Raw genomic sequence first — 14129 nt, forward strand, 5'->3', positions numbered from 1 at the left:
AAAAATACAGGAATAGTTCGATGATTTTTTCTAACTATTATGAGCAATAAACTTCTTGTTTGAAGGAATATATTGGTATTGATTAAAACTGTGTTGGAAAGTGTCTGTATTTTCAATCTTAGGAATGAATTAATCAAATATCAGAATTATTTTATGATTGAAATTTTTGCACTTGCCAACAACCTTTCTTAAATTAACGAAAAGTTAAGTTTTAATCTTAATATTAAAACCATTCTTAGATTAAATTAGTGTAGCAGTAAACCTTAATATTATTATTAATTAACATTTTTTCATGTGCATTGATATCTGCTATAAGCATAAATAAATTAAGAAGAGAAGAAATCACATGAGTGATTATTTTCTTTTATTCAGTGTTAATAATTTTATTTTTGTCAGTCATTGATAATAACAACAAATAATATATAGCAGATTTAAACCTTTGCGGCACAGTGTGTCCGGTCTGGACACACCTAAAAATTTTCTTCTGTACGCACAGAAAAATTGAATGAAAAAGGATTTATAAGTTACTATAGGTTACTCTGGACCTTCTTTATTTATAGATGGCAGCTCAACACAAACGAGTCCATATATTTTAGCCATGTTTAGTTTTTTAAGACCCTTATTTTTCAAAGAAATCTTCCATATTTTTTTAGGGGATAAAAAGAATTGTTTGAAAAGAAATTTCTATGTTATTTTTTTGGCTGTATGCGAATCTCCTTATTCTATATTAGTTTTAAATTTTTACCTTGAAATCTTGCTTAAAATCAAACGGCGAATCCTGGGTGTACCCAGACCGGACTCACCTATAATCTAGGACAACTGAGAGTCTGTATTCTTTGTTTCTCCGCATCTCATCGGTCAGTGTATTGACAACAATGCTCGTTTCAGCACTCTTTTCGAAGCTCTATTCAGTCAGTGTGCCACTTTGGGCACACCCACAGAATTAAAACGATAAGTGCTAAAATTTTACTTGTGTACTCCTCTAGGCCTAATTAGACTGCCTACCTTTTTTTTTTTTTTTAAATCAAAACTCCAACTTTAAAAGGTAGCGTGCCGGAAAGGATTAAAATATAGTCAAATCCCGATTTAGAGAATAAGGCAATAACTTATTTTTTGACTTTATAAATTTTTGTTTTCTCAACAATGCTTTAAACTATATACAAGCTTTGTCCACATGCAAATAGGAAGTACAACTCTTGAAATACTAGGACGGAAAATATATGCTCTCCACATTTACAAGTGAACTGTAATATTTCTTTATGGCGAAGTTATTTAAAAGCGAATATATAAAATTTATTAGTCGGATTGTTTTTGAAAGATTTAGTAATAAAGCATGAATGTTTGAACTTCTTAATGCAATATATGTTATCAGGCATTACTAGAATTAAGTGACATCAAATGCTATCGCTATCAGTAATTTATTATATTTATAAGGTATTTTTCCCTCCTTTCAGTATAGCGGTAGCACATTCGGTGTGTATTCAAGAGGTCCAGGTTTTAGTTCTGGCGAGGGCAATAGTCATTTTTCATATTTCCTGCTTCACAAAAACCTAATTGACTCTACAGCGGCACCCGAAGGAAAAGGTAGTGGTCGATAATTCGTCACCACTAGAATTTGTCTATTGAATCACCTTATCCCCAGTCACCCTTTAAAAGATAAATATATAAGGGAGCATATAAGGTATTTGCTCCTTCCTTCCAGCATACTTTTGTGGTGTAACGGTAGCGTACTCGGCGGATTTTCGGAAGAAGAAGGATATAAGACATTTTTATTAAAACTCAGTAATTTAACAGAAGGCAATTCTTGTTTCTTGGGCTTACGAAACCAGGCAGCATTTATGGTGTAACTCGAAAGTAATACATTCAATTTAAAACTAAAAAACGTCATAAGTAGCCAAAAGCTACATAGAATGAATAACGCGCAATTTGGCTCAAACCTAAGACGGCACCATAAACACTAATGGGAAGAATAATGCGACGATGCAGACGGACTCCTATCGAAGAGTTTCAGCTAGCAACGTACCCACCAGCAAACGGAACCCGCTCTGATTAAGCAATCTAAAACCTTCCATTAAATACTATCTCTTTCTCCCTCATTTGAATCCGCGGGAAATAAAATTTGCATTCTGGCAGGAAAGTAAAAAAGGAAAGTAAAGCTGTTAAACATAAAATAAATGGTTAGAGAAAAATAAAAGTCCTTACAACTTTACCTGCCAGAATTTAAGTACTCGCAACGAAGGTCTTTAATGACATTTTTAAGGTCTTAAATTTTTATTAACCATGCGCCAACTTCCTACAGTAGCATAGAATTTATACTATCTTAAAATTAATCTTACAGCTATATGACAAAGAACTGGATCTTGAAATAATTTTCTTCAATTTACAATAAATCAGCTGCTGATCTCCTTCAAATCACTTTAAAAAAATATTTTAGCAGAAAAATTCACCACATATTATATTTTTTCAATTTTATTCAGCTTTTATGAACCTCTTGGTATTTAAACACTTCATGCAAAATCTTTTCATACAAATTTAGTCGAACTTTCCATTTAAATTTCATCCGAATTTTCATGTATTTTATTTATTCTATCAATAAATTCCTTCCTCGCTACCCTCCAATTAAAATGTACTGATATGAACGAGGAAATATCTTTTGTGTAAGTGGTTACTATTCTACCAACTAATCCACATCCTACATGTTAGAAACGTAGACTCATTAGACATCAAAACAACTTAATTTCAAAACTGAACCTTCTGTGCTGTCAAATTGCTTAAGTTTGGCTCTCCAGTTAAACTATTGTATTGGCTGGAGAGCCTAATCTTAAATTTCATGCGTAGCTAGCTTTTGCTTTTAACTTAATTTTTTCTTAATTTGCTAGCTTACATTTAATCATTTTATGACACTATAAAATTCTAATTCTTACAACTATGCAAACATTTAACTTTAACACGTATTTGACAGCACCTTTAACGTTTACAATGCGAAAACATTAGACATACTACATTAAACATTTACAAAATATTATATTAAGAACATTCAAGCTTAAACTCTATTTCAAAGCATATAAGTTGCTTAAAATTAATTTATACTTTCACCAAATTTTCCTCACATCAGTCTCTTGCACTGAAACAGAATTTCTGTTTCTAGACTAACTTAAAATCAATGGGAATACTTAAATTCGGAGTTTCTTGCTACTGAAGAATAGCTGAAATGACCTCCCTTGAAGGAAAATTCAAAATAAAATAGCAACTGTTGCACTTTCCGACATAAAATAGAAACTAAATCTGCGAAGAAAATAAATTTAGGAAAATAAATTTTGTTTTTAGATAAATTTTGTTTTCTGCGAATAAAATAAATTTTGTTTTTAGAAATTCCTCCATACGCTTGGTCACAAAATCCGCCTACGCAGGGTAAAGTTTGCTTGTCGCACTCTAATTCGTCTCCAGGGCTGTGTTTCACCGTTTGGTTGAACCGTTCTCTTCTGGTGTCTTTCTCAGAATTTTCCAACTTTTCTCCATCCTTGAAAATTCTCTGAGTCCGCTGCTTTCTTTAACGATTGAGGATTTGGCATTGGTCTCGAAGTTTTTGCTGGACCTTTCGGAAGGAACTCAAGCGAAACGGATCGTTGGAACTTTCGCGGCCTCCTTTGCGGTGTTGTTATCTCCTCCACTTCTCACTTCTTGGGTAGATGCGGACTCCTAGATATTCTTGGGAACAAGCGCTCTGATTTTTTTCTTGCACCTTGAGCGTGAGTTGGTTGTCATTTGGACGTTCGCAAGAACTCTTGTATCCTTTTTCTTTTGGCTGCTTCCTTAATGTCTTGTTCTTTCTAGAGTTTGGCTTTTTTCTTATTCGTTTTCTTCCGCAGTTGTGGTTTCTAGTTTCTTTTTTTCGGAAACGCGGGTTTCCGATTTCAAGGGTGTTCTGTCGTTGTTCTTATCTGGATCTGTCTTTTCTTTTTGCGTTTCCTGTAAAACCTCTTTAAACATTTGCATCTCACTTCTATCAAAATATGGCTTGGATTGGTGCATGTTAGCTACTATCTCTTCCCCATTTCTATCTCTTAAATAAATTATCGTCTCCCGAATTTTTCAATTGCATCTGATTCTTAAAAATCGTGGGCAAAACTTCCCCTAGCTGTCTTCCACAGCACATGATAATAAATATTTTAATTTGAGAACTTTATCTCCCACTTTGTAATTAACTTCTCGCCTTTTTCTGTCGTACTATAACTTTTGCCATATGAAATTCAAATATTGCAAGGTTGAATTTCATATGGCTTTATCTGTTATTTGTTATATTTCACACATTTTAAATTCTGGTGCTCTCTTTTGACCAAAAATAATTTATCCAGCGGGGAAATTAGTTTTCTCCCTAGAAATAATTCTGTTGGAGTCTTCCTTGTCGTGTAATGATCTGCATCTTTAACAGATAAAAAGAACAAATGTCTTTCAATTCGGGATCCTTCTGTAATTCTGTTACAAAAGTTCCACGCGAATCAAGGATTTTTGCTGTAAGCATAGCACATTTTATTGTATTCTCTTCCTCTTACAATTTTTAGCCAACCTCAAGACAAATGCTAAATTGTGGCATCTGTTTCAGCGCTTATGATAGTGTTCACATATTAACGTATAAAACTATATTCTTATTCACACGCTTATCTATGTTTAATTGCGGCAGATAAGGCACCATTTTTCAAATGTCGTTTGCCAAGCCCTGCGCATAGACCCTCAAATATTTGACTAATACACTCATTTCCTTTATCCGAAATTACTTTTAATTGGAGCTCGATTTTAAAATATATTTACTTAGGAAAGAATCTGGAACGATTTTAGCCGAGGCTCTTAGAGGGATTATTTCTATCCACTTAGAAAAATTATCTGCGATAATGAGTAAATATCTACTTATATTTGCTTTCATTTATGTGGGTAGGAGACGTAGCTGGCAAATAATGAACGATCTGGCAATACGCACTTACAAATTTTTACAACTGCGGAAAATGTACCGACTTGCGAATTCGCTGTATTTATTTTTTCTTATACCCCAACTGGTCAAACTTGACTGCTCGGTCCTGCAACTCCCTTAAAATGTTTAACCTTAAGCTAGCTGGGACAGCCAGTCTCAATTCATAATTCAGATTAGTAATTTTTGCGTAAAATTAGAGATTGTCGATAGCTTCATAATTTGCGCTTCTATTCCTGATAGCTTTAATATCCTGGTGTTCAAAATGATCAGGATCTTTAACAGATAAGAAGAACAAATGTCTTTCAATTCGGGATCCTTCTGTAATTCTGTTACAAAAGTTCCACGCGAATCAAGGATTTTTTCTGTAAACATAGCACATTTCATTGTATTCTCTTCCTTTTCCAATTTTATTCTTGATAATGCATCGGCCGCCGTGTTCTTTTCCCAGGATTACGTTTAATGATTAGGTTGAATTCTTGAAGTTTAAGGGCCCATCTAATCAATCTTAGAGATAAATTATTTCCTGAATACAAGTGACCCACGGCTGCATGATCGGAGTAAACTATGACTGCAGTTTTCTCTAAGTATAGTCTAAATTTCTGCACTGCTAACAAAACTACGAATGTTTCTCTCTTGGTAACGGATTAATTTCTTTGTGTAGGATTGAGTGTTTTACTAAAATATGCAATTGGTACCTTTATAAGATAGAATGACACCCACTGCGTAATTGGAGGCATTCGCAGCGATCTTTAATTGTCCATCGTCTTCAGAAAACTTTAATGCCGATGCTTGAATTAATGCTTGTTTTGGTTGTTCGAAAGTAATACTAGCCTCGGCTAACTAAGTGAATAGGGCTTTTTTCCTTTTTAATTATAACAAAAGGGCTCAGTTATATTAGTAAAGTCTTTAATGAATGTCCTATAATATGAACACGTACTTTAAAATGACGATAACTTATTTGCAGTATTAGAGCGGAGTGTCATTTTTGATAGCTATTATTTTATAGTTTTCAGTCTGAATACCTTTCTTCGATATTTTATATCCTAAATAACGAAGTTCTGCACCCGCGAATTTGCACTCCGAGACATTTATTTTTAGTCGTGTTTCGCTTAGAAGCGAAAATACTTCATGTAAGTCTTTAATATGTTTGTGTTACTGGTATGAGTGCTATGCTTCACAATCTGAGAGAGGCTGGTCGCTCATCAAATAAACCGAATAACCTGAGTAACCGAATTCTCCAACTTTTCTTTTTCTTTCGCACCTAAGTGGTATAGATTAGTCACCGGTGGCTGCGTCCTTCTGTCTTCCCTTTTCTTCATATCCAGCATAGATTCCTGGAAGTTCATCTTGAACTACCGCTTTTAAGAAACCCATAGCTAAAATTACGAATGTTTAGAGATTTTCACGACAAGGAATACAACCTGCTGTTGTTAATTCTTAACATATAATGCTACTTTACCTAGGCATTTGCATGACTTGGAGCGGCAGTAACGTTTGCTACCGCTACATCGACTAATCTATACCTTCTAAAGTATTTTCAGAAAAACGTTTCTGATAGAAAATCGCATTGAGCTCCCGTGTCTAATGCAACATTATTTAGCAATAACTGTATTACTGACAATACTACATTTTTAATAATCATAGTATTTAATTGAATTTTAAAGGGATAACTGTGCCCTCTTACCTTCATTACCCCTACCGAATTTACATTTTTTGTATTACTTTCCCCCTGTTTTCTCTTTTGCCTTTCGTTTTGGAGGCTGTTGCTCGCGTCTGCGTCTTTTTTTCCTATTATCAAAGTGCTTATTCTGGCCAAACTATTCTCTAGCGCTGTCGGATTTCTCAATTCGGAGGAATCTTGTATTTGAGGCAGTAACCTGGGTGAAACGATCTGTACTACCTCCTTCTGAGGCCTTTTTCCGTATAATAAATTAAAAATTTGCATTTTCCTCGGTATGAAATCAGTTAATTCTTCAACTTTAAACTGATATTTGCTAATTAGCTGTGACTCAAGCTTAGTCTTAGCTTTAAAGTGAAGAACACTTTAATGAGCGCATTCTTAAATCCTACAAATGTATACAGGTATCGCTCCCTGGCTCATACAACAGAAATTTGCTAATGCAGCTATACTAACTGGAAGCCATATTCTCTTAAGCCGGCAGTCGCAATTGTAACTTTTGTGCTTCTGGCACTGGATGCTGTACAAAATCGAAATTTAACTTTCGGAAAAGTTAGGTGCTGGGGTTTTCCATCGAAAGCCACTGTGAGTTTCATGGCAGCCTGCATTGTATCTTCAATAAATTCAAATGGAACTAACAGGTGCCGTAGGAACTTGTGACGTTGAGGGGGCCACACTTAACGCAATTTTTTTCTAGAGACATGGTTCTTACATTATTCTGGCACCAGTATAGCATAAATAACTGTAGGAAATAATATAAATAAATAATACAAAATATGTAATAAATAGCAGAAAATGACTGATTAGATAAAATTAATAAAGAAAGCCTTACACACTTAATGTCGATTTCATACCTTTGGTATTTAATGTAAAGATAATAAAGCTATCAAGCAGTTTTATGTTAAATACAGCTAGAAAATAACCAGCTACAAATACGTGCGTTTACTGATTTTGGACTAGAGACTATTCTAACTTTAGCACAAAATAGTACTTACTCTTCCTGGAGTTAAAAAAAAACTATCCTTACTGGAGCACAAAATAAGATTTTGTTTTGATGAGTTTCTAACACTTCCCAAAAAATTTATAAAGAAAGGTAAGGAATCTTTCAAACAAATATAGAATTATCAGATTTCTTTTCTGAAAAAAACTTTTAATGCATTAAATAGATTTTTAAAAATTCTTCTTTTATACTAAAATACTCACATGTGACATAGACAAATGGAGTAGTTATCTGCATGGAAAACACATCATTATACAATGTAATTTCCCTGCAGTGTATCTATCCTGTATTCGAAGATAGTATGTTTTGAGGTGCACATTCACTCTCGAGTTGCTCATAAATCAAGTCATAATGCTTGGGAACATTTCAGGTTTAATCTGATTATAACTAGGATATACAGCATGCTACATCTGCCTAAGTGTAATAGATATTGCTCTGTATGTATTTTATGTGAATCTCGGTCAAAATTTGGAAGCATCCATCCCCCCCACCAGAAATTTAGAAATAATGATTCTTTATTTCAGAGGTTAATGTACTTTGTTTCTCATCAGTGTCACATATGCCAGAGAGAACTGAGATCAAGCTTCAAGGTGACACAACATCGTTATCTAATATATGACAGTTTGAAAATCTAAGTTCATTTAACATGCTACAGAAATCATGGTGCAAAAAATGCTAGTAATTAGATCATATTTGCGTACTCTAGAATTTTATATATAAAACAGCTTTAATTTATTCATCAAAATATTCATATTGCTATAAAAAATCTAATTTTTGTGTCTTATTGACTATTTATATGTCTTTCTAATATTTCTTTATTTGGCAAATAATCTCACTTTATAAAAATTTTGATTGATTTGAATTTTCATTCCTGAAATTTAGATTCAACTATGTTTGCTGTAATTTTAGCAAAAGTAAAATGATGATGGATTTTTTTTTTTTTTTTTTTTGAGTAAGTGTGAAATTTAGTTTATAGATTTCTATTGCCTGTTTTCTAGGATTTGAAAGCAAAAAGGGTTTATGTTGTTGGAGACAGTTTCCTAGCTGCTGGATTTTTATCTTATCTTGGCCCATATGATCAATCTTGCAGATTACAAGCTTCTATTTTCTGGAAGAAAAAAGTAAGTAAAAAACTTGGATCTCGTATAATAATGTATTAATATAAGTATTTCAAAATATTTTACCATGAATTATACAAGGTAACCAAAAAATGTATTTGCCATTGGGATCGTTAGAAACAAACAGACATACAGGGCATGGTACTCGGCGTTAGTTATCAAAGTAATCTCCATGAACATTCAACAACCTTTTCCAACGTTCCTGCAATTGTGCAAATATCCTTGGAATTCTGGAAGAAACTCTGAGTAAGTGCTACGGGTCTGCCTCATTGTTGAAGGATTTCCTATGGAAGTGGTTGTCCAAGGAATGGAACAGGTGGTAATCTGTAGGCCGCTAGGTCTCACGAGCACAGTGCCTCCCATCCAAGTCTATCCCTTGCCTTTCTTTATTTGTGTGGTCTCTTAATTGTCGTGGAGGTACAGCAAACCCTTGCGATTAGCTAATGCTATCTCCTTCTGCTGCAATGCATGTTGCACTCATTGCAGTTACTACGAGTACCGCTGTTCAGTGATGGTGTGGCCTGGTGGTAACAACTCGTGATGTACCTCTTGGCGACTATTCATTTTCAAACACAGAATATAATCTTGCGTGGGTGCAGAGGTGGCCATGAATTGTGAGGGTCAAGCGTGACTACCAATGCCTGGTGTGCTCGAGAATATCATACTGGCCCCACTTTTTGTGAATCGGGAGCACCGAACTAAGTATGGATGTGTTGCAGTGTCGAGATAGCATCGACAGACACTTTTCCTTGTTGGCTGTCAGCAATGTGTTGGCTGCCCACTTGCTGAACTTATACACCTTCTGTATACTCCGCAGTTTAAGTTTTATTATTTCCTCAGAAACTTGGAAGCATTTGACAAGTTCACCACACGTTGATTTCGGTCTTCTTCAATAATAATTTTCAAGGCCTCGTCAATATCAGAGGTTTCTTCACAAAGCTCAGACTTCCCGATCTGAACTTCTTCAACAAATGCCTGGTTGTGCATTCATTTCTGACATCCTTTCCGAATGTCTGGTGTAAGTGACTTAACGTTCATTGATGTGGCTGTTGACAGGCTCATTTTTTGTCATGTCTGTGGCTTTTGTTTGTTGTGATTAGTATGTGTTCTTTCTTTTTCTTTTCTTGTAAGGAAACGTAATGCCACTGTGAAGTTTGCCTGCTAATGGAAAAGAAAGTGCTGCAAATTTTTTTTTCAGAAATATGACGTTTGGCCTCGTAATGGAGAGCGTAGAAATGCAAGCTATACGAATTTAATTTGTCTTACTGCAAATAACTAAATGTTTATTGATGCGGCTGCTGGCAGGCTTATATTACATTCATACAGCAAACAAACAACTGCGAAAGAGCTGCTTCGACACCTACATTTTTCTTTGATACTGAATTAGCTGCGATTGCTCTATCAGCACAATTTACACTGCGTAAAAAAAGGGGGTACAGTTCTATATCTTCCGTTCTAATGGGCCGATTGACAAATTTCAAATTGCGTTTTTCATGTCTCGAAAGCGCGACTTAGGATATATATTAGATTTATATATAGCATTGTTCTAACATAGGTATTCTGACACAAAATCGGACTTTTGCTTAAGTAACATAACAGTTTTTCCATATCTCGATTCTACGACTCAAATTATGCCTAGATATTAAATTTTGTAAAATTTGGTGCGAAGTTTACGGAGAAGCTCAAAAATTTATCTTGGCGCAATTTTTCAGTTTGCGCCAAGAATAATTCATTTGGCGAACTTCTTAACATATGGCAACCCATTTTCCTTTCTTTTCCATTATGCCGGAGGGGAAAAAAGGCACCTCGTTAATACCTTTTTACATTGTGCATGAGCGGAAAAAAGTCACATCCTTCCTGCTTTCAAATAATTTTAGTCTAACCACATTTTAGTTTAACTAAGTGTCTAAACCACATTTGATGTTTTATCGCTTTCAACAAATATGCAAAATTTCAAAACGCGCCAATATATAAATTTGCGTATATCTTCGGAAATTTTGAATAAAAAACTGCATTTATTTGCAGGTATGCTTAGAAATACGTCTACTTTAAGATGATGGTAAAAGTTTTATAGATTATAATTCAAAAATTTTTTTAAAACTTTATAAAAATTATTTGAAAATACAAATTTAAAAAATAAATCATAAAAAGTGGGTGAATTTTGTTTGAAATGAACCTCAATTTCGAAATGTGAAAGAAAGAATCAAATAAGTTTAATAAAAAAGAGATTAATAAATATATACCAAACTCAATTAACATTGTGGAGCTAAAGTTTTGAGAGCTAATTTTCTTAAAACTACTCGTGCGAGTTTTACTAAACTTGGTAACTTGGTATAATTTGAGTCGTAGAATCGAAATATAGAAAAGAAAATTGGTATGTTATTTCAGAAAAGTCCAATTTTCTGTCAATACCTGTTTTAGAACAATGCTATATATAAATCTAATAGATATCCTAAGTCACACTTTCGAGACGTGAAAAACGCAAGTTGAATCTTGTCAATCGACCCAGTAGAACAGGAGATGTAGAACTTTTTTCACAGTGTACTCGTAAGTGCATGTCATTGGGTACATTAGCCCTCCATTGTGTTTTCGGCTTGTGAGTCACTTGGTTTCTTCTATGTCAGCGCTTCTTCAAATGACGTATCATAAACGGCAAGAACATTTTTGGTTACCCTGTATTTAAGTATTTTTTAATTAAAAATAAAATATTATCGCACTGTACGCCCAACTCTAACAAGAATCGATAGGCAAACCGCATGACGCCAAAGCGGGTAATTCAGAATTTTACGAAAAGTTATTTATCTGGCAATGCATTAATGGTTGCACGCACTTTACACCAGAGCTTAATGCTGTCATCTCGGCGGTTAATGCGCGCGGTTTTGAAATTCGAGAATAATGTTCGTGGCTTTTATTTGTTGTGATTAATGTGTGGAGTTTTTCTTTCTTTTTTTTACTTTTCTTCTAAGGCATAGTAATGCTACTGTGATGTTTCCTCTAATCAAAAAGAAAGTGTTGCATTTTTTTTTTTTTTTCAGAAATATGACGTTTCGCCTAGTAGTTTAGAGTATAGAAATGCGTATTAGTACATGAATTTAATTTGTACAATTCTGTGATGCGTTTTTTACTTAAAAAGGTGGATATGTACATAGAGAGCAGTGCCAATTTGCTCTGCAGTGTATCAAAGAATTTTGCAGTTTCCTGATACTTTAAGTTCATATATATTGCTGTGCGCATGGGCAGAAGACCGAGAAAAACGAAAGTTTTTTTTATGGATATACAAGCTGTGACACACACAAAAAAAGCGAGACTAAATGTTTAGCTTAAAAACAGAGCTGGGAACAACTGTTATGATGATGTCATGCTACATACCTCCTCTATCCATGCGGTCAGTTTCGACTTGACCGCGCCAGTGGGTAGTACTGCGTCGCTGAGGGAACATGTGCAACTGCATTCTGCCAAAAAAATGTCTAATGTAAAAACCGAGCAGAGGATCAATATCAAGTTTCTTGTGAAACTTAAGAAATCAGCCACGGAGGAAACATTTCAAATGTTAACCGAGGCTTATGGAGATGAAACTTTGTCTCATGCACGTGTGTTTAAATAATAAACGGTTTTCAGGGGAAAGGTACAGTGTGGAAGATGATGAACGTACTGGGCGCCCAAGGGGGCGCTCATCACGTTCATCTTGATTGAATGGGTTCCCAGTGGTCAAACTGTGGATCAATATTACTACTTTGAAGTACTAAAAAGATTTCGTGAAAAAAATTAGGAAAAGAAAAAATCCACAGGTGTAGAGTGATGGATGGTTGTTACACCAAGGCAATGCATCCGCTCACACGGCGCTATCTGTCAAGCAGTTTCTGACCAGCGAAACATTACTATGATACCTCCTTATTCACCTGATTTGGCTCCATGTGACTTTATTTTATTCCTTTAAAGTTAAATCTTACATAAAAGGATCCCATTTTACCTCAGCTGAAGAGGTTCACACAAAAACGGGGAATCTCCTGAAGAGCCTTCCAAGAACCTCGTTTCAGAACTGTTACCAGCAACGGCAGCACCGAATGCAGAAATGTGTGAATGCTGAAGGGAACCACTTTGAGGGTGATAATGTCAGGGAGAACTGATTCTGTAAGTACAATGATTTATTGGACCAGTTTCCTTTTTTTTTTTTTTTGTGTGTGTGTGTGTGTCACACCTTGTATGTGGTATTTTTAATTTAGTTAATTTTTTGCTTGTTTCGTAAAATTTTCAGTGTATCATAATGGGTGTTTCGGTGTTTGTTTTATGTAATTTTTGTGCTTCGTTATGATGTTTCTTGGAATTTTTATTTCGTTAATTTGTTGTTTTATGCAATTTTCAGCGTGCCACCATGTTTTTTAATTGATTTGTTTCTCACGTGTTAGGTTGGCCAACAACTGGTGATTTTGCGAGAGGATTGGGCGAATAATGCGAGAGTACCAAAAAAAAATATTTTAAATTTATTTACCAAATTAAAAGTAATTACTTGTTTATGTTCTAAGTGAACTGATGTTGAATGAAGAATGAAAGCTTAATATTGTATAATACAAATATTTCCATGCTTTATTTAGTGTAGAATATTTTTTGTCAGTAATTTTTGTGTGTTAATAATATTGTACTGTTATTTTTTCAGCTCACAGACAAAAAGCTTTCTTTTAGTCCATCGTTTGATTTGGCAGATTTCTTTGTGGATGAGGAAATTAAAACGGAATGGAATACACATGGATTACCTAGTGATCAGTATTCTTATGAAGGGGCAGCAATTGTTACAGAAAGTTTCTATTGCCCCTTTCTTGTTGATCCAGAAGGCCAAGCTGTTAAATGGATAAGAAATCTAGAAGCAAATAGGGTATATTCTTCTCAGTCTAAAACAAATGATATAATTTTTATTTAGATCTCTAAAACATTACCTTGTTGAAATTATTTAATAAAATAATTATATATTTTTTTTAATTATAATGAATTTTTTTATACATTCAGTGATAATTTTAAAATATATGTGCATAAAATTGTTCTTTAGAATATTAAAAAAATGATTTTTCTGTTATTTCTCGTTAAAACATTAAAAGCATTAATATATAAAAAATAAGTTACAGAGTTTATTCTTTGCTAGCACAAACTAAGAGTTTAGTATTGTTTAACAAGAACTAAGTTCAAACGCCTGTCAGACTTGCAGTGAATTATCCCTTCATCTGAGAAGAACAACTGAATCTGAAGCTTTAACAAACCTTTTTATTAAATGAGAAGTGGAATAAAAATGGATTCGTACTTACAAATCAACCAGCCACTTGTGGCGATGTAACTTAAAGTAGCAGTAAACTCTAATTCAAAACTGAGTCTAGTAAG

General features: G+C 34.2%; 1 protein-coding gene across 6 annotated transcripts in view; it reads left to right on the forward strand.

The window, feature by feature from the left end:
* LOC118183304 (dynein axonemal heavy chain 2-like) overlaps positions 1-14129 on the forward strand; it is a 405957-nt gene that overhangs the window by 243563 nt on the left and 148265 nt on the right. For all 6 annotated transcript variants that reach the window (XM_085822262.1, XM_085822261.1, XM_085822260.1 and 3 more), the window contains 2 exons: positions 8643-8765; positions 13417-13632. In XM_085822262.1, the coding sequence (XP_085678388.1) occupies positions 8643-8765; positions 13417-13632 (339 nt within the window). The remainder of the gene's footprint in view (positions 1-8642; positions 8766-13416; positions 13633-14129) is intronic.

The sequence above is a fragment of the Stegodyphus dumicola genome, chromosome 8 (assembly GCF_044657685.1).
Source record: "Stegodyphus dumicola isolate Sdum_Otavi_A_Nest chromosome 8, ASM4465768v1".
NCBI lineage: Eukaryota > Metazoa > Arthropoda > Arachnida > Araneae > Eresidae > Stegodyphus > Stegodyphus dumicola.